The sequence below is a fragment of the Mauremys mutica genome, chromosome 10 (genome assembly GCF_020497125.1).
Source record: "Mauremys mutica isolate MM-2020 ecotype Southern chromosome 10, ASM2049712v1, whole genome shotgun sequence".
NCBI lineage: Eukaryota > Metazoa > Chordata > Testudines > Geoemydidae > Mauremys > Mauremys mutica.
The window spans coordinates 50,891,962-50,918,378 of NC_059081.1; the positions used below are offsets into that span (position 1 = coordinate 50,891,962).

General features: G+C 40.4%; 1 protein-coding gene across 9 annotated transcripts in view; it reads left to right on the top strand.

The window, feature by feature from the left end:
* The first annotated feature begins 223 nt into the window (after positions 1-223).
* The window catches only part of MFSD6 (major facilitator superfamily domain containing 6), a 45,983-nt gene continuing 19,789 nt past the window's right edge, over positions 224-26,417 (top strand). For 2 of the 9 annotated variants that reach the window (XM_045032791.1, XR_006582712.1), the window contains exons 1-3: positions 770-1,090; positions 12,889-14,463; positions 25,221-25,318. In XM_045032791.1, coding sequence (XP_044888726.1) covers positions 12,944-14,463; positions 25,221-25,318 — 1,618 coding nt within the window. In that variant the 5' untranslated portion in view covers positions 770-1,090; positions 12,889-12,943. Of the gene's footprint in view, positions 496-769; positions 1,091-3,853; positions 3,926-5,544; positions 5,620-12,749; positions 12,777-12,888; positions 14,464-25,220; positions 25,319-26,417 lie in introns of those variants that run through there. The other 7 variants (XM_045032788.1, XM_045032786.1, XM_045032787.1 and 4 more) reach the window with 7 other exon arrangements.

Sequence of the window (26,417 nt, forward strand, 5' to 3'; positions counted from 1 at the left end):
GATACCACAGGGGGTGTGGGTTGGGGGTGATGAAGGCTGAGATCCGGGGCTTTCACCGATACCCCCGCGCCTGGGCGGACCGGGGCACGGGGCAGGCAGGGTAAGGGCCCCCCCGGGACGCGCCCTGCAGGCTGTTACCGGGGCTGGTGTGCCCAGCGCGCTGCTCCTTGCCCCGGCCCACGCCGCGGGAGGGCGCTCCACGCTGTGCCGGGGCGGCCCCCTGGCGTGCGGGACGCGAAGCGCCGGGAGGGCGGAGTCCTGGCTGGCTGGGTCGGGCCCTTCCCTCGGCGCTGTAGCTCCAGCCGGCACCTTGCAGCAGCAGCAGCAGCCGCCGCTGGAGGCCGGGTCGGCTGCTGAGCCCCGCCGCGCCCGTGCGCAGAGGAGTTGGCGGCGGCGGCTGGGGATGGTGCGCGGCCCCCGCCCGCAGCACAGCTGCAGTGCGCTCCGGGAGCAGCCGCGAGAGCGGAGAGGCTGTGAGGGACCCCCCGCCACGAGGTGAGTCATTGCCCGTCGCCTCCACACGCACTCGGGGGGGGGGAGGGAAATCTGCCCCGGCTCGCTGCCCCTCCCGCCTCAGCTGGCTGAGAACTGGAGGCTCTGGGCGGGGTGGGTGCGATTCCCGGGGGGCTGGCAGTGACTTGTGCCTGCTGTGACAGCATTGGTGCCGAGACTTGTGCCGGCAGCTGCTGTTGCTTTATTCCAGAGGATGTTTTATTTACCTGGGTTTAACCCCTTCCCTTCCCCTCCCCGCCCCGGCTGGGGTTGACACGGGGCTTTGCGTGCTGCCCGGTCTGGGGAAAGCAGCGCCGGCTCCACCATTGGTGCCACAGCAGCAGGGAGGGGAGACTGAGTAATCCGGTTCGTATTTGTTTTGTAATGTGGAAACTGCTGCACCGCCCGGGCATGGACTTCCGCAAACGTAACTGCACTTGCAAACAAAGGCGCTGCGGAGCAGGGTGCCCGGGGTTGCGTGCGGAGGAGCCATCCCCCGACATGCACCTGCCCGTCGGCATGAAACCCCCCTGCCCGGCCAGCGAGCTGTTGTCTTTTTACATCGACAGATGTCATCTCTGCACCACTGCCAAGCTAGGTCCGTTTGAATGAGTGATACCCAAACTGAATGAATTGCCGAGCAAAATGGAGTGAGATGTACATGTCTCTTTGGAGCATAGTGAAAAGCCTTCATCACAAGGAGGTGGCCTTTAAAATAACCAGAAATGAGGGTGTGGCCCTTCAAATGGGTAAAACTGGAAGAAGGGGAGGAGCAGGCATAATTGCTAGGACCAAATGTTTTTGCTAGCAGGCTTTTCTGTGGTGCTGTGCCACTGTAGTATCTGAGTAGTACATCACAAACATTGATTATATATATCCTCTCAACACCCTGTGAGGTAGGAAGGTAAGGCACTGAGAGAGAATAAGTGTCTTGGCCAAGGTCACTCAGGATGTCTGTGCCTGAGCTAGCAATAGAACCCTCCTTTCCTGAGAACTAGTCCAGTGTCTTAAACTCCATTCCATTTCTCTTCTCTGAGGGCCACAATGGTGGGATGAAAGATTTTTGACATCAGGAAGAAAGGTCAGGGCTCTTGGATGGAAGGAACAGGATTTGGAAATTAAGAGGAGTGATCCGGTATTTCCATATAGGGATTGGGTAATTTGGGGGTTCAGTTGAAGTGTTTTTCAGTGGTGTGTGTGCTATATGTGGGGATGAGATGAGGCACAATTCTTCTTAATTGTGCAGGAGGATTTAGCAGTTACGGGGTTTGCCTTGAGGGTGTTTCTCACTGTGATAATGGGGACTTGCTTTGCTTCCTTTTTTTGACTACACACCAGTCTTCCAGCTTGCTCTTCCCGCATGTGGGGACCACTCCGATTTTCTTTCTATCTAAAGTATTAAGAGGCTGATAATCATCATACTAGCCAAGCTTCTCTTGCAGCTAGTGCAGCCCTCTCTTCTTCCCCGTCCTGTAACCTGCAGTGCCTCCCCTCTACTGTGAAGACTATCTATATCCCCCACCCCCATTTCTCCAAGTATTTGCTTCCTTCCCTTACACTGTAGTTGGAGATGTTTAGGTATTTTCCTCAGGTTGAATCCTCTCTCATAGCACTTTCCTGGTATCTCTGAGATTTATTCTTCAAATATGTTTGATCTTTCTGATTGACAAACAGGTTTCTGTTTAACCAATTTTTCCCAGGTCCATTATAAGAACATTAATGTTTCGGGTGGATGGGCACACATGCTGCTTTTTGAGGAAACTGGTCACATCCAATATTTCCTCTTAGTTCGAATCTTTGGCATCTGCTGTGGTTAGACTATAACCTCCATCAGACGCTAGCCTCATTCTCTAGGAATTGTAGCAACACAGTATTCAGTGTTGTGGGTGAGGCCTAACCACAGTCTGTGTAATTGAGTCATTCCATGCCAAATTAACCAGTGCTTCCCAGTTGAACGTCCAGGTTTTGATGGAGTGTATTGTGCTAATAGTTCACGTTTCACTGGAGGAGCTGACCAAATACCAAGTTTCCTCTAAAACATCTAAAGAAGCATTGTCACTTTTTATCTTGTGCTGGCGGTGTCTACACATGACACTCCGTCGGGCAGATATTCAATTTTTGTATATTTAAAAAAAAATTAAGATCTTAGTGAACGAACCATGTTCTCAGTAGGAACTTTTTATTTACTGCTTTGTTCATACTCTTGCATGCTTCATTTATCAGCATAGCTATGGGAATATGTAGTATATGAGTTTACCTCCAAACCCAGCAGAAGTTTAATATTTATCTGTGAATATTGTTTGCTGCCATGTATAGAGTTTAAGACCTAGTTTTGTGTTAGCATCTCATAAGATGTAGCTACTGGTAGTTTTTAAAATAAAAACTACATATTTAAAATCCATATGATTTTCACTTATCAGATTATAACCTATTAAAGATTGGTTCAATCTTGGATTTAAACTGCTTAGCAAAAACCCTTCCATTCTCAGTTGGGCCAAAACAATACTCTTGTGTGAGTGAGTGGAGAAAATTCTAGCAGTAAAAAGCATATTATAGCTGAATAAACTATATTGTTGTTTGGCAAATATTTTTCTGCAGTACTTTGAAATAAGAATAAATAAATATTTTCTAATTAAGCAGATAGTGTAAATAAATTTGGTGTTCCAGAGGAGCTGATAAAGGCTGTCTCTTTTGGAAATACCAGCCTCTCCTGAACAGAGTTTAGTCAATACCAGGGGGTTCTCAAACTTCATTGCACAGCAACCCCTTTCTGACAACAAAAATTACTACATGATCCCAGGAGTGGGGACTGAAGCCTGAGCCCACCCGAGGCCCCGGGGCGGCGGGGTGGGGGAGCCCAAGCACAAAGTCTTCATCCTCATGTGGGGGTGGGGCCTGTAACCGGAGCTCCACCACCTTGGACTTGGGCTTCAGCCTTGGGCAGTGGGGCTCGGGCTTTGGCCCTGGGCCCCAGTAAGTCTATCACCAGCTCTGGTGACCCCATTAAATGGGATCACGACCCACAGTTTGAGAACCGCTGGTCTATACATATAATAAATGCAGGGTCTGACTGCCCACTGTCTTGCATCTTGCGTTGTCATTTACATGGGCAAAGTGAGTGTAAAATGTTACCAAACCAGAAGGGTAGCATTTACATCCACTTTGCTCAGGCGTAAACAAATACACAAAGTGCTGGGCAGTGGAGAATTTACTGTTATTTCTTTGTTGTATTGCCTTAGTCCCCACAAAGGGATTAGAGGATTTGGACAAATAAATAACACAGAGCCAGCCCCTGACAATCACATTCTCTAAATACTAAACAGGTGAATCAACAGAGAGATGGAGAAGAGGGAGGATGAGGCAAGAGCAGAGACCTGGGTGTTTGCATAAATAAGTAGTCACAGAGGTGTTGGAAGTTTCAAGTGGTCACCAGGTAATCAATGTAGTGATTTGTAGGCACCACACCAAAGGACCTTTTAAAAACTGATTTAAAGGACGATAAAGTGGTAGCTTTAGAAATTCTGATAGTACAGTACTGTGGGCCTGAGTCTGTACTCTATAGCAGTGTTTTGGAATGTAAACTGATGCCAAAGCAATCAAGTTATGATGGGTATACTCCTAAAAGGCTATATGAAAGGTTCTGCAGATCTGTTTTTGTTTGTAATATTAAAACAACAAAGCATAATACAGATATAGAGCACAATATTATGAAGATTTGCATATGTAATTTTGTTAAAGGGGGTAGTCCCATTGTAGTCAACATGGCACTACTTGTTTGTCATTGCAGATTCAGTCCTATTCTGCTGGGGTTTCAATTGCAAAATATCCAATGGCTTTAGTAGAAACACCATTTAGCCCATAATTCTGCATTTGCTACTAATCTTTCATTCACCCATTCTTTGAAACAGATTGTCTTGTCAGGATGTTTGTGGAGGAAAGTTAGCTCTGGTACTTCTACAGCTCAACACTAGAAACAGAAACACCACTTCCGATGCCTTACATAGGTTCATGTGCTGTTTATTGGCTCTGATGGCTAGCAATGAATATTCAGTAACTGTTAAGACAGAAGTGCACAACTTGTAAACATTGACACAGATGCATCTTCAGCTGTAGCACAGGGGTATTTCTAAATTAAAATTAATTTGCACAATTAGCAAAATATTGAGTAAATTTTATGAAGTATTATTTTAGAGGAATGAGTGCCTGAACACGTGAAAATCTGTTAATAGAAAGTTTCTTGTGAAATTTCTCTTGTTCATTGCAAACCTGCTCTACTTGCCAAGTTTAACAAAAATTTGAGAGGGTTAAATGGGAACTTGAGGCCATATTGGTAAGTTTGACATGGAAGGCCTGACAGATAAACTCTCCTCTGATTTATCAACGTCATGCAGACTGCAATCCAATCTGCTCTTTTTGCTATAGCTACATATGGGTTTGAGGGCTTTAGTTAATTCTTCCTGTTTTGGATGCTCTCAATATATTAGTTTTCAGTGATATGTAAATATAATTGTGTACTTAACTCATCAAAGTTCTTCTGTAAGTGTCTACCCTGTGTGTATAATAAATTATGGCTTTTGCACTTAATATGCTTAGCCATTTGCACTTAATATGATTATTTTTGAGGCTCTCTAACTTTATATTGCTTTTTGATTCTTAACTATGCTCAATTTCTTGTTAAAATCACATATTTATGCTATATATTTAAGTATTAGCAGTTCCCCCTAAGGTATCAAACCTAATCGCCTGTTGGCTTCTAGGTTGAATTTAAGGTGCTGGTTTTGGCTTATAAAGCCCTACGTTTATATCTACGCTGCAGCTAAACACCTGTGGCTGGCAAATAGCCCAGCTTACATGGGCTAGCCACAAGTATTTAATTGCAGTGTAGACATAACCCAAGTGGCCTGGGATCTGCCTCCCTGGGAGGTTGCTGCTGTGTCCCTGCTATACTGCTGCACTTGCTGGATGGAGGCACTTGAGTTGTGTACTCCTTGATTTAAATGAGATGGGGCTAATGATAGGACACTTTCTATAAAGGGGGGCCCCTCAGCTCTGGCATTCACTCCCCTATCAGATTTGTTGATTTCAGGGCACACTGCAAAGCACAGGGTTTTCTCACTTTTGTCAAGGGTAAGTGAAGGGGGAGAATTGAGCTTTGATGTACTCGATCCTTTCCTTTGATTATAGGGATTGATTTGTAGTGCCAGGTTGAGCTGTCTGGAATAGATTGGCTTGTTGTATTTTCCAATTCCTTGTATGATTGTGTTCTTTTAACTACGAGAATGCCTAGAGTCAGTGTGAATAAGCACCTTTTATGAAATTAAAAATAAATAGAAATAAGTGTTTTAATGAGATACTTTAATGTGAAGAGAAACTAGTTTGCTTTGTGTGCAACCTTCTTTATGTTACTTTGAGTCTAAAAGCCTGCTATTCTCTGCTTAGCCTCTCCAAAAGATTCTGCCTGTTACAGGCTTGTATATGTTGTATGTCACTATATGCAACAGAAAAACTAAATTGTCTGAAGACAGTGGGGTGCCTCAAAAAACACACATTTTCTATGATTTTTCTAGCTACCTTAGGAACAGATCAGATTGTTTTTTCTCTCTTAAAGATTTTTATAAATGTATCTTCATTTGATTATCTAAAACTCATTCTTTAATGTTAAGTATTAAAATAATCTACATAAGATGTCTGGTTAACATATACCGGGAAATATTGTGACAGCCAGCTAGTTGACTATAACAAGTCACTGGGGTTTTCTCTTGAGGGTAATATCAGATATTAAAGGTAGCACCAGACACCCACTTTATCTGTATTCGTTTCTCAGAGCAAAGGGTTGCCTCCGTTTTCTCCCTGCGTTTAACAGTTATTGTGGAAGATCATTCATTATTAAGGTTAGATGATCCTTTTGATAAAATCAGCCACAAAAGGATTAAAAAGGTTGTAGATTTGTATGGTTGAAATAAAACCTAAGTAAATACAGCAGAGGTGAAAGAATAGGAACACTGACTTATAACAGAAGGAATCATTTATTTTTCAAAGTTTTTCTTGCATATAACTGATTACTTATCCTTAACTAAAAAGAAACAATACACAGTCACAAAAGAGAGAGGAAGGATAGGCTTGTAGTTAAAAGGAAACCAGTGTACATTTACGTACGGTAAGTAGTCTCAGAGGAAGGGTGGTCTCATAGACCGAGTCTATGTATCTATTCCTGGAACAGATTTCCTGTGTGATTTTCGGCAGGTGGCTTCCTCTCTGCATCTGTAATATGGGAACAATAATACCTCATAACTGAGAGGGAGCGTTATGACCTTCATGTCAGGAAGGTGTTCAGATATTGGGGACCTACATACATAGTTCTCCCTTAAGTCTGTGTGAGTGATTTGGGCATTCTAACTTCTGGGAAGTTTGTTTATTTGCCCTGCATGTTGGGGGACAAGATCCCTCTTGGTGGTATCACACAGGCGGATTTGTGCAACATGATACACCTCACCTCTTTGCAAAAGGTTTATTAGGCTGTTCAAGATCTACCACAGGCAATCCTTTAATCACTACAACTAAATTGGAGCACACATGATCTTTGCTAGCAGCTACTCTTCAATTTAACCTTGTCACTTGGGTAAGTTGGTAAAAGGTGCCTTCAGAACTTATGTTCATGATTTCTATGATGAGGCCAGAAATCAGTGTTCAGTAGCCCATAGCTAAAACTCCACACTCTATCACCATGTTCTTCTAAGGCCTTGTCTTCATTAGAGTTTTTTTGGCTCCAGTTGAATGCCAGTTAACTCAAGATAGTTAATACATTTGTAAGGGATCTAGTCTGGACGTTCTCAACACATTTGTTCCTGGCTACAAACCTTTGTAGTTTGCCCAAGCTGATCCTTAGAACTATAGTTCACACACTGTCCCTTAGGACTACAATCTTGTAGATATGGAAAATGTTTTTACAAAGCAGTAACATTCATAAAATTTCAATAGTGATGTTGTAGTTAAACTAACCTTGGAATGGGGAAGGTATAGTCGATTCCTCTCACTTCAAATTATACATAACTTTAGAAATGTTTTTGCTGCTGCTTAGTTCGATTTCACTGTAGAGGTGCCCAATGGCCAAGCTGTGTTGCCTTTTTGTTATAAGTTGGAAAGCCATCGTTGGAACCATTGTAGGAAATTCCAAGGAACCTATGTTAGTTTGTTCATTTCCACTATCTCCCCCCCCCCCTTTAATTAACACCGCATCTTAAAAATTGACTCTCCTCAAAATCTGAAAAGTAATCCTGTGAAATTTCTGCTAATGCTGATACTGTGTCCTATTACTGAAGGGTATATAGTGCATTATTAATGGAATTCAATGAAATATTTACTTTACTTTTGTTTTATGAAATTTATTTCTATAACATTTCACAAAATTCAGTGAAAATACGGGTGTTTCTATCACATTACACATGCATAACAAATTTAGAAGAAAATGGATGCAATAGCAGATGTAAAAACGTATGAGGACAAGATCCAATAGCTTAATATTTTTAAACCCCAACAATAATAAGCAATTTTAATATATTAGTTATCCATAAACCTAATAAAATTAACATACTCAAGGAAACCTAAATCTGAAACCTATTGCAATTGGAAAGGAAACTGAAAATAAAAAGAGAAATTAAGAATCATGTTTGTTGTGTTTAAAAATTCCTTGTATGTTGCCACCCATGTATTTTTGGTGCAAAACAGATAGTTTTGAATCCATATGCATAGGATTAGGAATACAATATGTTTGTTTTTGGTTTTTAATCAAGATTATTCTGACTTCTCCACATCAGGGTGGCTTCTGTTGACCTAAGAAGGGCTGATGTCAAACAGCACAGCATTTTGCCACTTGATCTTGCCATGTAAGAGAGAACTTGTTCATAATCGAGAGAAAGCAAACTCTGACACAATAACTCTTAGCAGCTAGAATTAGATGAGCATGTAGCTACTTGTATAGGTTCATAAGGTTAATCTGAGGGTAGAGAGTAAGGCCATGGTCCTTCAACTGACTCCTATTAAAGTCAGCGGGGTTCCACACAGTTATAGGGGTCTGCCCACTCACAAGTTGCAGAACCAAGGCAGGCCTAAAAGAAAAACTGAAGAACTCAATGGCAAATCTAATCTGGTAATCAGTAGAATTTGTTTTCTCTGTTTTTCAACCAAAAATGAGCAATAATAGGAAAAAGTCCACTGTAAATGTGCAAAAGAACTTGCCTCAATGATTCCAGCACCCTAATTAAATTGATTAGTAATAGTATTTAACATACCAGATCTAATGTATATTACAAAAACTGGTTTTAAGAGTATCTTATGATATTAGTGAATAAGAGCAAGAAAAATTATTTTCAAATTTGACAACAATGTGCATCAGTTAATTAGAAATCAGTGTAAGCTTCTGCAGTTTGCAATACGGCCAACTCCAAATATTTAAAAATCAAGATGTAGGCCCCCAAAATTATGACATTGATTTAAAAATCATGAGTCTTAAAAAATATATATAAATAAATAAATAAAAATGACTTTTTGTTCTTCTTTGTCTTTTGGTTTTAGAGCCTTTAGGGTTCTTGTTTTCAATCATGAGGGATAGAACCTTTTTTTGAAATGGAAAAAAGAGATTCTCAGGTAATATTATTCATCAGCTGGGGTTGGTGAGAAAAACACCAGGTGTTGCAACATTCATGGTAAAATCCTGGAATTGGCAACACTGAACTTGTTTTAAAATTGCAAATTCCCACAGATTACTTTGTAATAAAAAATGTCTGCAGATAAAATCAACCACAATGCTGGAGTCTAGAGAAAGAGAAGACTAAATTTTAGATTATATTACTGGGCCACTGCAGCTCATTCCACAAACATAAGAATGGCATACAGGGTCAAACCAATGCTTCATCTAGCTCAGTATCCTGTCTTCCAACAGCGGCCAATGCTAGCTGCTTCAGAGGGAATGAACAGAGCAATTCTCAAGTGATCCATCCCGTGTTTTCCAGTCCCAGCATCTGGCAGTCAGAGGCTTAGGGACACCCAGAGCATGGGGTTGCACTCCTGACCATCTTGGCTAATAGCTGTTGATGGCCCTATCCTCCATGAACTTACCCAATTCTTTTCTGAACCCTGTTATACTTTTGGCGTTCACAACATCTCATGGCAATGAGTCCCACACGTTGAGTATACTTTGTGTGAAGAAGTACTTCCTTTTGTTTGTTTTAAACATGCTGCCTGTTAATTTCATTGGGTGTTCCATGCCCATAATCATTTTTGTTGCCCTTCTCTGTACCATTTCTATTTTTAATATACACACTCAAGGTATGGGCATGCCATGGATTTAGATAGTGGTTTTATATTTACTGTCTTCTTATCTGTCCCGTTCCCAATGGTTCATAACATTCTTTTAGCTTTTTTGACTGCTGCTGCACATTGAGCAGATGTTTTCAGAGAACTATCCACAATGACTCAAAGATTTATCTTGAGTGATAGCAGCTAATTTAGACACACTCATTTTATATGTATAGTTGGGATTGTATTTTCCAATGTGTATTACTTTGCATTTATCAAAATTTACTTTGATCTGCCATTTTGTTGCCCAGTCACACAGTTTTGTGAGGTTCCCTTTGTGACTCTTCACAGTCTGCTTTGGACTTAACTATCTTGAGTAATTTTGTGGCGTCTGCAAATTTTGCCACCTCACAGTTTACCCCTTTTTCCAGATTTATGGCTATGTTGAAAAAACACTGGTCCCAGTACAGAGCCCTGGGGGACACCATGATTTACCTCTCGCCATTCTGAAAACAGGCCATTTATTCCTACCCTTTGTTTCCTATCTTTTAACCAGTTACTGATCCATGAGAGGACCTTCCCTGTTATTTATGACAGCTTACTTTGCTTAAAAGCCTTTGGTGAGGCACCTTGTCAAAGACTTTCTGAAAATACAAGTACGTTATATCTACTGGGTCACCCTTGTTCACATGTTTAATGACCCCCACAAATCATTCTAATAGATTGGCATGATTTCCCTTTACAAAAGTCATGTTGACTCTTCCCTAATAAATCGTGTTCATTTATGTGTCTGATAATTCTGCTCTTTACTATAATTTCAACCAATTTACCTAGTACTGAAGTTAGGCTTACCAGCCTGTAATTGCCAGGATCGCCTCTTGAGCCTTTTTAAAAAATTGGTGGCATATTAGCTATCCTCTAGTCACCTGGTACAGAAGCTGATTTAAATGATGGGTTACGTATCACATTTAGTAGTTCTGCTATTTCATATTTGAGTTTCTTGAGAACTCTTGAGTGAATACCATGTGATCCTGGTAACTTATTACTGTTTAATTTATCAACTTGTTCCAAAACCGCCTCTAATGACACTTCAATTTGGGACAGTTCCTCAGATTTGTCACCTAAAAAGAATGGCTCAGGCATGGGAATCTCCTTTACATCCTCTTCAATGAAGAGTGATGCAAATAATTCATTTAGCTTCTCCATAATGGCCTTGTCTTCCTTGAGTGCTCCTTAAGCACCTCGATCATTTGGTGGCCCCACTGATTTGTTTGGTAGGCTTCCTACTTCTGATGTACTTAATTAAAAAAACAACACCACCTAATGCACATTGGTTTAATATGGAACAGAACTTAATAAATATCACTGAAATAGAATAATACCTGTGAATGCTATTAAAAGATTTCTTTCTGGCCTAAACTTACATCCCTTGTCAGTTATTGCCCTTAATGTTTGGGAGAAAATTCTGAACTATAATCAGTTATTTAAAGGGATAATCTCTGCTTATCTCAATCAACAATGAATTTGTAAGCAGGCAAAACTAAGCTTCCAATTTGATTCTAAAATATTAGAGATTGGAATCTTCTGAGGGCTTCTTGGCTTTTTGAGAATAGGAAGTTAAGTTCCTTACAGAATATTAAAGGAATCACTGGAGAATCATGTTCTATATTTCACAATTTAAATATTATGACATTAATAAGTTTCAGTGGAACAGTTTATCAGCAATCCAAAAGAGCTTGAAACCACTATAATTAAAGCTTAGTCCTTAAAAAAAATTCTACTTTGGAATGTAAGTTGATCCAGAGAGAAAAACAAAAATATATTGCTTCAGGCAAGAGAGTATCTATTAAATATTTAAGTTAAATTGTTTTGTGGCATCTTTTGAGTTATCCAGAAACATGCACTGAAATATTTATTTAGAATGAAACATATTTACATTATATAGTTTGCTAATCTAATATTTTTTTCCAGGTTACGCTCACAAATATTAATACTGCAAAATTTCAGATTTATGCAATATGTCTCCAGTCTGGTAGCCAAGAACGAATGGACTGCACTTCTGTGTGGGAGACCATTTTTTTTGTTCCCAATAAGGAAAATTACTAATGGCTAACTCTACTATTATTATTGAGTATGAAAGATGCTCTCAGAACTAAAATCTAAATCCTAGGGGCTTTTAAAATTGGTTTTTAAATGAATTATTATTTGTAAAAAGATACAGGACTGACCTTCCTGAAATCCATTGTTTCTCCACAGAATAAGTATGGGGCCTGCAGTGGCAATATGATTTCTTCTCAGTCACTCCTGTATTTCTGAACTTTGATTGGAAGGGAAAAAAGATCAGTTTAGTCCCATGTCTGTAAAATCCTTGCCCTCTGCTACTGAGGCTTCCAACCTAATTGTGCGGATGATTTTTATGATGTAGGTACCCGTCCACTAGGAACTAGGGGGTCTTACTTTTCTTTTTCCCAGAGGTGCTGAGCAACCACAGTCACACTGACTTCAGCTGAAGTTGCAGATGCTCAGCATTTCTGAAAATGGGACTCCAGTTGGAGATCAAATAATTTTGAATAGGCCTTCAGGTGGAATGGATATGACTGGTGAAGAAAAGCTCCATATCTCATTACTTGTCCCCGGGTCACCTCATTCCCTGTCCTACGGTTATTTAAGCAAAACTGTAAATACTGGAGTTAGATTCTTACAAAAGCAGATGATTTGTAGGGGAAGATTTCAAAGGCACAAATTGCAGTTAGTTGCTTAGCTCCTATTTGTGCCTTTGAAAATCTCTCCTGTAATAAATGTATAGGATGGTTATTGCAAAGAGCTACAGAACTGCTACTGAAAGATAAGTTGCTATAGTAGTGGCAGTGTCGGTCACTAAATCCACTTTTTCATGATTGCCAGTATTGTCTATCATTATCAATGTGAATTAACGGTTGAATACAGTGTTTTTCTTTCCTCAGATCCTGAGGAATTTATGGGCAAGGCATGTAAGTAATAAAAAGAGGCTCTTTCTTTTATTCCTCAGTGCCTGACCTTCCATGATTGCACCCTTCTTTCTGTGTTGTGCTTTAACTGTAGTCTATTTTATTTGCCCTACAGGATACCTGCAGTTATTGTGGAGGGTGTGTTGAGTATCGGATGCTTGTGGTGAGCTATGGCGGCTGATGATAAAGTTGCCATCTTAACTGATGATGAAGAAGAGCAGAAGAGAAAGTATGTGCTTGCTGATCCTTTCAATGGAATTTCCAAGGAGCAAGATCTCCAGCCCCAAAATGAAACCCCTTCAACTGAGACCACCACTGTCCCAGATGAGGAGCTAGACTGGTTAGAAAGGCACTGTGTCAAAATAAACAATGATCTTCTGATCTCCAAGGTCTTTTATTTTTTCTTTTATTCTGCATATGGCTCCCTTTACCCATTGCTTCCTGTGTATTATAAGCAGCTGGGCATGTCGCCTAGTCAGAGTGGACTTCTGGTGGGCATTAGGTACTTTATTGAGTTCTGCAGTGCTCCTTTCTGGGGAGTGGTGGCAGATCGCTTTAAAAAAGGGAAAGTTGTCCTTCTCTTTTCACTTTTATGTTGGATTTTATTTAACCTGGGGATTGGATTTGTTAGACCAGCTACCTTAAGATGTGTACCAAAGGTCCCTCCACCACCACATCCTTCCAATGCCAGCCACCTTTTAACATCACTGCCGCAAAATGCCACCATTCCTTCTCTACTAACTACAGCTAGTGCTACGTTGCAGAAGGGTCGTGGGAAGCGGGACCTGTTAGCTAACAGTCTCCCAACTTTGGAATTGTTTCCATTTTCTGCTCAGACTAGAAATGGAGACCTTGCCTTGGATAACAACAATACAAATTTTCTTTCAAAGAATACCACCACAAACCCAGGACTGCCAGGAAATATGACCCACCCTACATCACCACCTGTTGTCACCACGAAGCCAGTATTTTCTGACCACGTCATGCTGGTTTATGATCATCAAGAAGTAGAAGCTATCTTTCTACTCATTCTCTTGGTTGTCATTATAGGAGAGTTTTTCAGTGCCTCATCTGTTACCATTGTGGACACTGTGACTCTCCAATACCTTGGCAAACATAGGGATCGCTATGGCTTGCAGCGGATGTGGGGCTCTCTGGGCTGGGGACTGGCCATGCTGTCGGTGGGAATTGGTATAGACTATACCCGTATAGAAGTGATCATCGAAGGTCTAGGATGTAAAGCTCCTGAGTACAAGAACTACAGGATTGTTTTCATAGTCTTTGGTGTACTGATGTCAATGGCGCTTATTGTGGCCACCCAGTTCAGATTCCATTATAACCACTACAAAGAAGATGAAAACAAGAGGAAGGAAGTAGAGATCCCACAGGTGGATGGAAATGCCTCCACTGAATCCTCTGATGACACCCCCAGCAGCATAAGCCAGTCTCAGTCATTCAGTTTTTGGGACCTGATAAAGCTCCTTTGCAGTATACAGTATGGGTCTGTGCTGTTTGTGGCTTGGTTTATGGGGTTTGGGTATGGGTTTGTGTTCACCTTTCTCTACTGGCACTTGGAAGACCTGAATGGCACTACCACCCTCTTTGGAGTCTGTTCTGTCTTGAGCCACGTGTCTGAGCTGACTGCCTACTTCTTTAGCCACAAGTTGATTGAACTGATTGGTCACATCAGGTAAGCAAATGACAATAATCACTAAAGAACTGTGCACATGTTAGTGGAGCTATGTTTGTAGAGTATTAAGTTGAGTTAGCCTCATGATTCTCTATTTTAAAGAGTCTCCTCCTGTGAGTCTGTGTTTGACTATATTTGTGCTGCTTATAAATGAGACTTCTTTTAAGTTGTGCTCTTCCTGGCTGAGCTGGACCAAGAATGGTTCTGCCTGGAGCTGATACCCTCCCTCAGTCCTGCAGATAAGTGGGGTATTCAGGCCACCTCACTTATCTCTTAACTGTTGGAGAGCACCATCGGTGAAGATGTCAGTATTTGCCAGCACCATCCCTAGAAGTATTTCAGGGAGTAATATTGTGTTGGTGCTAGAACACCGTACATCCAGAAATAGTGTAGTCTCTCTGATACATCAGGCAAGGTAGGAGTCCAGTGCGATAGAAACAGAAGAGATAACATAAAGATCCCTGTAGCATTTACCCAATATTACCAAAAAAAAAAATGCTTAGAAACCAGTGAAAGTTTACTATGAATTTTTTCTAGCAAGCCTTATTTTTAATGTGATCCTTTTCCCCAATCTCTTTCAAATTCCTAATGAGACACACTGAATCTGTAATATATTCCAGTGCTATAACTTTATATTACAAAAATGTATATAAATACCTTGAATACAGTCTCTAGAAAATGGAACTAGGTTACAGTCTCTGAATTGCAGCACTCTGTTTTACTGTGGAATTAAACAGTGAGGCAACACTTCTCCAAAACCACTCTCGCCCCTTATTTTAAAGATCTCTGTCCTGACCTGCATATACTCAGATAGGTGACTGCCTCATGAAGTAAATGTTCATTTTAAACAGGTATATAATATAACTTCTTCATAACACCCAAAATGTTTTCTCAGCACTTTAGTGAAATTTGGCAGTTTAACCTTGAAAGGATTACTTTAAAGTGCACCGTCAATGATTTTGCTTCAAAACTCCATGATTTGTTTGAACAACAATCTATTCTGGGCTTGTTTATCTTGAAGTGTGTAATATTGTCACATCTCACGGTGGTCCCCTAAACAGAGGCAAATCATATTTTCACAGAACTGTATATGTAGTCTTGTTCCCATACCCTCTCCCAGTACACCAGAGGATCTGTTATCTAGATGTCAGTGCATTTTCAACCGTATGAGTCATGCAGTTTTTTTTTCTGCATCTTGTCCTGTTTGTTTTCAGTGAGTTGATCCCTCTGTGGTGTTTCTCTTGACCTCAATCAAAGGTATGTTTCAGGTGATCTCTCAAGTTACTGTGCCTGGAACTTGGGATATCAAATTTTATACTAAGTAGCGTCTTTAGGCTTTTAATTAATCAAACCAATATAAATTTTTCTGTGCTGATCACAAGATGTTCTCTCTCTTCCCTTCGCTTGTTTTTATTGGTGAAGCAGGAGTTGTCATAATTTCATCTTTCTTCCGTTTAAGCGGGTTGCATAATAAGGATAAATAGCTTTCAAAGCTTTAAATTTTACACATAATTAGTTTGACAAAATTTACTGGCACTTGACAGGCAAAGGAAAAAAGAAGAGTGTAATTTAATAGCAAAAGATGCTTTTCATTTTCAGCTCATAGACGATGCTGAAACCTTGAGACGGTCTCTACACCTGCAGCATGAAAATGTCTTGTTTGGCATACTAAATTTTGCTTTCCTCCTCTCATACGAAGTGTATTGAATATTAGCTTTGTTATGTGACAGGCACTAGATGGATTGCAGTCTAAAAGGATATGTATTTCTCCTCTGACATTTACATTTATGTTGGAAAAAGAAACATAAATAATCTGGTGGAGTTATGAGGCACTATGTTTTGACAAGAGGTCTTGTGCCAGATGTGTGAATGTAGTATATTCATTACTCTGGATCTAGATCCATTTGGATGGAAAAGGGAAGTGGAAGGAGTGATCGTGGAAGGGAAAGCTTTCTTTTTAAGTAAAAAAAAATTAGATTTAAGGATTATTTATTTGACAGTCTATGGCCAAGTTCTATATACTGGAGGTTTTGGTAATGACATGGCCCAGATAAGAGATACGTATGTGGCACCTGATGTCACCAGAAAGTACCCCTGGATGGAGCGGAAGCCCTGAAATTTACATGTGTATGTATATTGACTATAAAGGTATATAAATGAACAAGAGATAATAATTAATCTTGTCTGTGTGTATGCAATGTAATTGTGAAGATAATCTGGACCTGGGACTTAAGTTAAATGCATAATTTTCTTTTAGGGTCACAGTGACATTGAGAAATGTATAATAATCATGGAAAGAACAGTCATTAGCAGATCATAGTCAAAATTGTTTTAAATCTGGGTATGATGCAATCAATGTTTTGCTGAATAGGAGGCTGCCGGTTTTGAAATATGTCTCCTACAATCAAAATTCTTTGGAATCTACAGTTCCATAGCTACTGGCTGCCTAGAGTACCTTTAAACACTGCTTTTTCCATTAATCGTTGATGTTCGTACTCTTCCTATCAATAGGAGTTAGTTTACACAACACTAATTATAAAGCTCTGTAGTATAATGCTCCCGTGCAACCTTGGGAGTTAAGATCAACTCTTAACATGAGATCTAATTCCCCCTCTTAATATTTATCTTTATACTGCAGTAGAACCCACAGTGTGCTAGATATTGTACGCACGTATATAGGAAGAAATTCCCTGCCCTAAGGACCTTAAAGCCTCTAAAAACATGTATGAGGAGGAGGAGCTAAAATATACCAAGCAAAGTGGTCAAGGCAGTCAGTCATAGGGTTACATCAAGTTGCTTCCATTTCCTGGTGTTTTCAAAATGTGCTTGATTATAGTACAAAAACTTAGGTTTAGTCCTTTTTCTTTCATGTGTGGCTTAAGTAGGAAAGAGAAATGGCAGGATTGTGGAAATAAGGGGATAAAATGGACAAGAATGGAGGTGTAGACCTTGCTGCTTTTGCTCTACGTTTCCCATGTTAAGGATTTCTTTTTAAAAAGAAATTCCATCTCTTCTAAACTTAGATGGATATTGGGCAGAGTGTATTGCGACACTTGGCCTAAATTGCTTAGATACAGTAGCTAGTGTCAGTTTAACACATGTCCCTTTATAACCACAGCCAGAACAATGAATGTAAATTAACTGTTGGTCCTATTCTTTTCATATTTTAGTATTATTTAATACTTATTTATATTTTAGTCATAGCAACTTGCAAACTGTCCGCCTCAGATACTATCTTTCTCCACTAGCTCTTTGAACTTTGCAAAATAACGTAGACTCTTGGTCCACTGCATTAAAGCCCCTTCTCCCAAAAAGTGAAAGCTAACTGGCAGCGGTGCGGAGTTAATGATCCTGTATGTGATCCCCTTTGCACTGCTTTAAACAGATTGACTGGTATGATTGCTTTATTTTATTTTGTTTTACTTTTAAGGTTACTCCACCTATTAATAAAATGAGTAGCATTAGATTTCAACTACACTAATGCATTAGGGATGTTTAATGTATCTTATGGAAAACAGGGATAACCAGACGAGACCACGGTTGTATGTTGGGGATGGGGGAGAGAATAGCTCAGTGGTTTGAACATTGGCCTGCTAAACCCAGGGTTGTGAGCTCAGTCCTTGAGGGGGCCATTTGGGGATTAGTCCTGCTTTGAGCAGGGGGTTGGACTAGATGATCTCCTGAGGTCCCTTCCCACCCTAATAATCTATGATTCTATGAATCTATGGTTGTACAGTAACTCCTCACTTAGTCACCCCGCTTAACGTTGTTACGTTGCTGATCAATTAGGGAACATACTCATTTAAAGTTGTGCAATGCTCCACTCTTAGGTTGTTTGGCTGCCTGCTTTTACTCCTGCCCACCGGCAGACCCCATGGATCAGCGCCTTCCCCCCACCATCTGCCCGCGGCAATCAGCTGGCTTGCGGCATTTTGGAGGCAGGAGAGAGGGAGGAGGTGCATAGGCTCCCCCTGCCTCCCGAACGCAGCAAGCCAGCTGATTGCCCCAGGCAGGAGGGAGGGGGGAGGAGTGAGGACTCAGCACGCCGCCTCCCTCCCTCCCCTGCCTTCCGAACGTGGCAATCAGCTAGCTTGCGGCGTTTTCAAGGGAGGGGAGGAAGGGGGGAGGAGCCAGGATGCAGCATGCGAAGTAAAGGAGGTGGTGGTGAGGGGGAGAAGAGGTGGGTTAAGGGTGGAGGATTGGGGGGAAGGGGTGGAGTGGGCAGGCTGAGGGTTGAGCTCCCCACCCCTGGTCCTTGCAGAGTGGGGGAAGCTGCCCTGGAACCTAACCCCCCCATTTTCATTAATTCTTATGGGAAAATTGGAGTTGCTTAACATCGTTTCACTTAGTCGCATTTTTCAAGAACAAAACTACAACGTTAAGTGAGGAGTTACTGTACATGTGTATAATTTTTTAATGGTCCAAACCAGAATGTGAACAATTCTGGCTTATACAGGGTTAAGTGTCTCCAGAAACTGTGCTGTAATGTCTCGTATCATAGTGGTAGGGGAAAGGTTCCTCCCACTCCACACCCAGCCCTGAAGACTTCCTAGGTCTATTGTGAGAGAGATTACTATGACTTTTCTGTTATGGTGTGGAAAGGTCACAGCAGAAGTTATTTTCCTTTAACCCTTACTACTAGCAAAGTAGTACACTGATATCTATGTATTCTTTCTCCCATTTTAAAGAATAGACTAGAACAGGGGTAGGCAACCTATGGCACGGGTGCCGAAGGCGGTACACAAGCTGATTTTCAGTGGCACTCACACTGCCTGGGTCCTGGCCACCGGTCCGTGGGGCTCTGCATTTTAATTTAATTTTAAATGAAGCTTCTTAAACATTTTAAAAGCCTTATTTACTTTACATACAACAATAGTTTAGTTATATATTATAGACTTACAGAAAGAGACCTTATAAAAACATTAAAATGTATTACTGGCACGCAAAACCTTAAATTAAAGTGAATAAGTGAAGACTTGGCACACCACTTGTGAAAGGTTGCCAACCCCTGGACTAGTATCATAGAATATCAGGGTTGGAAGGGACCTCAGGAGGTCATCTAGTCCAACTCCCTGCTCAGAGTAGGACTAATCCCCAGACAGATTTTTACCACATATCCCTAAGTCACACCCTCAAGGATTGAATTCACAACCCTGAGTTTAGCAGGCCAATGCTCAAACCACTGAGCTATCCCTCCCCCATAAATATATATTTAGTGTGTGTCTCTATGTGTAGACACACACTAAACATTTCCCCTGTCATTCACACTACTGTGGCTCTTTCGGGTAATGTTGATAATTAATTCAGCTCCTTAACCCCTGAGGTTTGACTATCACCGGTTCAAGTCCAGAAGGATAAGGTTTAATATCCCCTCTAGCCATATTCTACCCCCTATCCAGTGTGTGTCCCAGCCCCGACCGTGACCAACCACAATCCTAGAATATTAGGGTTGGAAAGGACCTCAGGAAATAGAAGCTCTTGCTGTAATTTTTCTGATAGCTTAGCACTAGTACCTTCACTATCCCTCCTGCCTGAGTTTTTGGAGACAGGCACAGGCTTGATTCTTGTAATCACAAGCTCTGACACAGATAAATATGGGGGGGAAATGTATCGGCACTTTTCACAGTAAGCTGCACTTAGGTAGATCTGGGAGCTAGCTGAGCAAACACTTGTCTCCTCTCAGCTACTCACACAACTGTCATCCACCAGTATCATGAAACTGCTGATTCCAGCATTCCAGGTTCAGACCCTCATGTGAGCTCTGAGTAGATCTGGGAGGGTAACTGATTTTTTGATGTGGTAGAGGTTTTGGGGGAGGAATAGCTCAGTGGTTTGAGCATTGGCCTGCTAAACCCAGGGTTGTGAATTTAATCCTTGAGGGGGCGATTTAGGGATCTGGGGCAAAATCAGTACTTGGTCATGCTAGTGAAGGCAGGAGGCTGGACTCAATGACTTTTCAGGGTCCCTTCCAGTTCTATGAGATAGGTATATCTCCATATATTAAAAATTATTGATTTTGTGTTGAACTGAATCTTGAAAAAGTTCATTTTGGATTTGTTTCTGAGTTGGGATTCAAACGTGGGTTTTCTCTATCACGGGTGAGTGCTCAAACCACTGGACTAAAGGCTACAAGAAAAGGGAGTGGTGGCATCACCATCTCCTCCAGCCGCCTCCTCCTCTGTGACTGGCCAAACTATTCATGTTAAATTTGCATATAGTTTTGGGTCCACCAGAGCTGCATTTTTCAGCAAATGAACTACTCAGCTGAAAAATGTTGCCCAACTCTAGATCTGAGACACACAGCAGGTTCACATATGACGGTACTAATACTCAAATTATGTTGTAAACATTTTAGAGATTACCATAGCGCTTTGTGCACAATTCAATGCCAGCAAAGTAGTTACAAAGCTATACATGCAACCAGAAAATTAATAAAACAGTGTTAATAGTATTTGTACTTCATATCTAGTGCCTTCCGCTTGTGTCTCCGGGTATCTCAAAGCGTTTTATAAAGGTGGGCAGTATTCCCCATTTTACAGGTGGAAAAAAGAGGTATTTGGAAGTTAAATAACTTGCCCAGTACAACAGAACAAATCCATGTCAGAGCTAGGCTTAGCACTCAGGTGTCCTTATTCCAAGTCTCCTTCGTTAACCCTCATTACCAGGCTATTTGTCACACTCCCCCTTTCTCTTCAGCAAATTGAGGTTTTGTGACTTAATTGAGTGATTACTCAGGTTAAGAAGAAGCATATGAATGCATTTCCTTGGTATGCTCTCTGATAAAGAGGTTTGTAGGTAGTGGTGGGGTGGGTATTTGCAGGATGTCTTGCTGAGAGTTATGTGCTATGTTGCACTGAAATTCTGCTTCCTTTTTAAAAAGAATATATTAATTTTTTTCATAAAGAATCAGACAATAGAAAGGTAAATGACTTACAGCTTTTATGTTTCCAAATTTCACATGCTTCACAGGATGTCTAATGGAATTATGCAGTCTTACAATTTGTCAAACCTGCAAGACAAGCCAATACATAACCAGACAATAATACAGAAACATAACATGTCAGGGTGGGGTTAACAGTAATAAGCTAGGAGAAGATGTACATGAATAGGCAGAGGAGGGGGCAGGGAAAAAGAGGTTAGGTGGAATGAAGATATGGCATTCTTTGAACCATCTCAATATTTTCTGTCCAGATGTTTCTAGAAAAGGGGTCCAAATTTCTTCAAATTGAGATAATTGTTCTCTCTGGCAATGAGCACTTCTTTCTTTGGTTGCTAACTCAGACAGCTCTGAATACCACTGCTCTATTCTGGGCATAAGCCTACTCTTCCAGTTGCTTCCTAGTTTTTATATGCTGCAGCTTAGCTATTTTGTCTGCATGTCATATGGAGGGTAGGAAGTTTGAAAATCTGGCCCTGATGCTTTAAAATAGCTCTCATTTAGACACCCAAATTAAGTGGACAAATTTTCAAAATTGTTTAGCACCCATTGTTCTCCTGGGGAACAGTTGAGTGATGTCTAGAGTTGGGAAAAAAAATTCATGTGTACAGTTTACTCACTGAAAAATGCAATTTTAGTTGACCAGAAACTATTAGTAAATTTGACAGAAATTTGCCAAATAGTTTTGATCCCCATTTTCCCCCCACAGGCCTTAAATGCCATTCACAAAATGGCAGGAGGAGGAGGTGGTGGTGGTGTACTATAAATTGTCACTGTGAATGACAATGAATAGTCATTGGGCCAGGGAAAGAGCAGGAGAATGACTCTATAGACTGGTGATTAGGGTCCTCACCCAGGATGTGGGAGGACCCAAGTCAAGTCCCTGCTCCACATCAGGCAAAGAGAGCAATTGAACGTGGGTCTCCCACATCCCGGATGAGCGCCCTAACCACTGGACTAAAAGTTTTATAAGGAGGGCAGTGGCTCCTCCATGTATTTTTGTAAATCTATCCCTTTACAACTGCCCAACATAGATTTTTTTTCCCAGTTTGTTGTAATTTTTCAATTTTAGTTCAACCTGAACCTTTTTTTATTATTTGTTCATAACTGTCAGTGAACAGAAATATCAAATATTTGCCCAGCTCTGTTAAGCAGCTGTGTCCTAAGATATGAAGGATCATGGAAAGATGAGAAAAATCAAACAAGCAGTTGCTCAGAGGTTATGATGAAGGCTCCCTAAGTACTTACTAGCTCCTAAATTCAATGGCTCAGCCCTTCTAAAAATCAGGCCACTTTTAATTAGGTGTTTAAATTTTTGACACTCAAATGTGATCATTTTGGGTTCAATTTATAAATATCTAGCTGAACATTCTGAAAGACAAGTAAACAGAAGAACTCTGTCCGTATTCCTTACTTGATTTGTTGCTTCTGAGCTAAGGGAGGCTGGCAGAAAGGAAGAGAAACTGATGAGGAGGGATATGAAAAGTGTGCTTCCTGGATAGGGCCATTTTTCTCTTTGGGAGAAAGTTGGCAAGAAATTGTATGCACAGGAGTCAATCAAGGAAAAGAAGTGAAGTTGTTGGACAGAAAGATGGTAGAGATGAATGGATGAAAGGAACAAATTTGTTGTAGCTCTTGTGCACTACAGATTTAATCTCCCTACCCACTTTGCCTGTTAATGTCCAGCCTTGCCATTGCTCTCCATTTTCTGCTCTAAGTGGTGATCCAGTGTCACTATCCTGGCAACACACATCAGCTATGGACCCCCTGCCACACCTGTGGAAGCAGAGTCTCTGGAGCCAGCCTGTTGGGGTGTATGGTAAGACTTTCTGCAAAAATACATTAATTACTATAAGGTATAAAATATTACAAACTTTGCAAATCTGGGCATTATTGCACAGGCTTACCTGATCCCAGTAGACTGGCTCCAGTGTAGTTATGTTTGGGTAGTGATAGCATGAGCATAGTACATGCTGTGGCATTTGTCTGAGTGGAAGCCAGTAAGACTGAACATCATGGGACCTCTTTTTAAAAAAAATAAAAAAAATACTGCATTTGTATTAGTACTTTCCATCTTAGATTTTTCAAAGTTTCTTAACACAATGTTGATTTAAGCTTCACAATACTTATGTGAAATAGGAAAGCATTAGCTCATTTTTACACATGGTAAATTCAATTAAATGACAATTAAATGACTTTGCTAAGAGTGCATAGTGAGTTTGAGGCTGTGGAAGAAATAAAGCCCTGATATTCAGAGACTCAGGTCTGTGCCTTAACCCCTAGGCCAACCTTTCCTTTTTAATTTTCCTGTGGGTCAATCCTGAGTATAACCCTGGTTATTTAAGAGGTGCAGTGCATCGTTCTAAGATTAAGGTTGTTGTTTTTTGGTTTGTTTTTTTTTAACATCTGTGGGTCCACCTTAAATGTTCTGCTGTCGCTCCCACTAGGAACAGGTCCACTAGAAAACTGCAAGTTGAATAACAAGATCTTTTACAAAACACCTGAGTGCAGATCAGTAAATACTGCAGTCTCATCTTTGCCTTGTAGAGAGGTATAATAAGCAGGGTATAATAAGCTAAAAGAGTGGTTGAAATCAAGAGCGAAAAATAACCTTTTTTTAAAAAAAAAATCAGAAAAGGTTATTGTAAAGTTAGGTGAACCTGGTACCTGTCAAATGCAAACCAGGGAGGAAGTTAATGTTACCCCTGTATGTATGGGTGAATGGTAAGGGGATTTAGTCACGTTCCTCTTCCTTTCTGCTTTTAGAGATTGTATTTCCAGTCAGTGATGGACAACAAGGGAAAGTGACTTGTTGCTAATTTAGACTAATTTAGTCTGTTATCCAAATCTACCTCTTTCCCTGGTCCTGGAAAAGAGATGATTTATCTCCTCCTACTAGAATGTTTCCTTTTTAGAGCCACAGGAAAGATATGATGTACAACAAAGGTTGCTTCTAGTAATGATAGTTTAGCTTGGTGAGGAAGAAGCAATTGGGTTGAAGCCTGAAGTCAGGAAAGGAGAGAAAATGTTTGGTTAAATAGTGTGAGGAGAAAATGAACTGGGAAAACTGGGCTTGAGCTTTCTGGTCAACAGTTATTTTAAAACCTGACTCTTAGCCTCTTGCTTCCAAACTGGATTGTCCTGTTGAAAACTAGACAGGTGACAACAATAGTGTTGTCACTCACTACATGGAGTATTTATTGTTGTGGTTTTTTTGGGGGAAGAGTACATATTTCAAAGAAGTAGTGAACTGGATGCAACTCCTGGAATGCTAACTTTACATCAGCTTGGATTAAATAAATTCCTATAATAATATGGACCTATACTCTTCTTAAACTGTATGGCTGATGTGTGAATCATTGAGGCGTTTAAAAAGACTGGTATCAGGTGTGATGGAAACCATATTCTCTCTAAAATATAATGCAGTAGGACATTACATAAAATGAGACTAGACACTACCTAGTCAGAAGTTCAGAGGGTCTATTAACTCTAGACAGATTTAGGATTAATTTGTTTTCCATTAGTGGTTTGAAAAGAATTCTCCTGGGGTTTTGTTTTAATTTAATCAATCACATTTTTGTTTTTAACTTGGAACAAGTTTAACTGCATGCCTGCAGAGCGGGAAGAGGTTGCGCTTGGGTGTGGGATCTTTGTAACGGAAGATTTTTGACTAAGAAATTGTGCGTGAGCACACGCTTCCTTGTGCTGCATTTCGCTTTCGTATTAGGATTTAGAAAGCAATCAGGTGTATTTCAAGTACCATACAAGACATGGAAACTGCAAACCTCTATGACTATTTTTTTCCCCTTCCTCTCTTTAGAGTGCTCTATATTGGCCTTGCCTGTAATACAGCTCGCTACATTTATATCTCCTATTTGGAAAATGCCTGGACTGTTCTCCCTATGGAAGTACTTCAAGGTAAGATGATGCAGTTATGATCTTATAGTATAAAGTGAGCCACTTAAATTATTCATGTTGCCATCTGAGCTGTGATTAAGAGAAAGTCCAGTAGCTCTTTGTTTCTGACTATAAATATCCCAAAAGACTTTATGGTCTCATAAATTTTTACAGTGGTTGTCATGGAAAAGGTTTGACGTCAGGAGGTTGGTTCTGCATTTGATCTGCACACTGTTCTGTTTGTTGATCCAAACAGATCTGCTTGAGAGCAACACACCCTATAACTAAACAAAGAGACAGGATTATGAGTTGAATACACACCTGCACATGCTGCTTGGTTGCTGGAGTTCTTAAGCTTCTTTATATCTATTAAATGCAAAAAATCAACACAGTTGAAAGACAACAGTTAAAAAGAATGGATTCATGCTTATGCTAACTTTTTTTTTAAATGCCCTAGCCACCAAAGAAAATGTTCTGGAACATCCTGTCTGTTAAATTTTTCTGCAATTGTTTTTCAGTGGCATTCTGTGATTTATAGCTTAGGCTACTATAACCTGACAGGAACTTAGGTTTCAACAAAGCCCTGTATGTGCTTGCAAGACAAGGCAAACCTTTAGTTTAAGCAATTGATTTGAATAAAAAGTAATAGGGCCATTATTTTAAATTAGAGATTAATGATATGCGTGGTTTGTGCAGAAGCATCATTTTGAGTCCTACTGTCAGATGAAAAATCATATTTTTTTAAAAAAAGACCTTAGCTGTGTTACTAAAAGCATATTAGATTACTATAATTCAGATTTATTTTCTACCATTTATACTCTTAATTTACTGTAGCATGCAACACAGTTCACAGAAAGATCATTCCCCACCATATTACCATTTTTGAGGAGGTTCTAATCTGAGACCTAGATTACTTGACTCTCCCATTTAAAGTGAGCAACATCCGATAAATCACTACAAGTTGTGGTGTTAATGAATCTTCTGTTTTGCTCTAGTGCTTCTGGTTTCCAAATGTTTGTTTTCATTATATACATCACATGAGCGCATTTTAATGTAATATTTCAAAATTGTTGATTTGATAAGTGTTTTATCACAATATGCTCTAACAGTGTTTCCAATG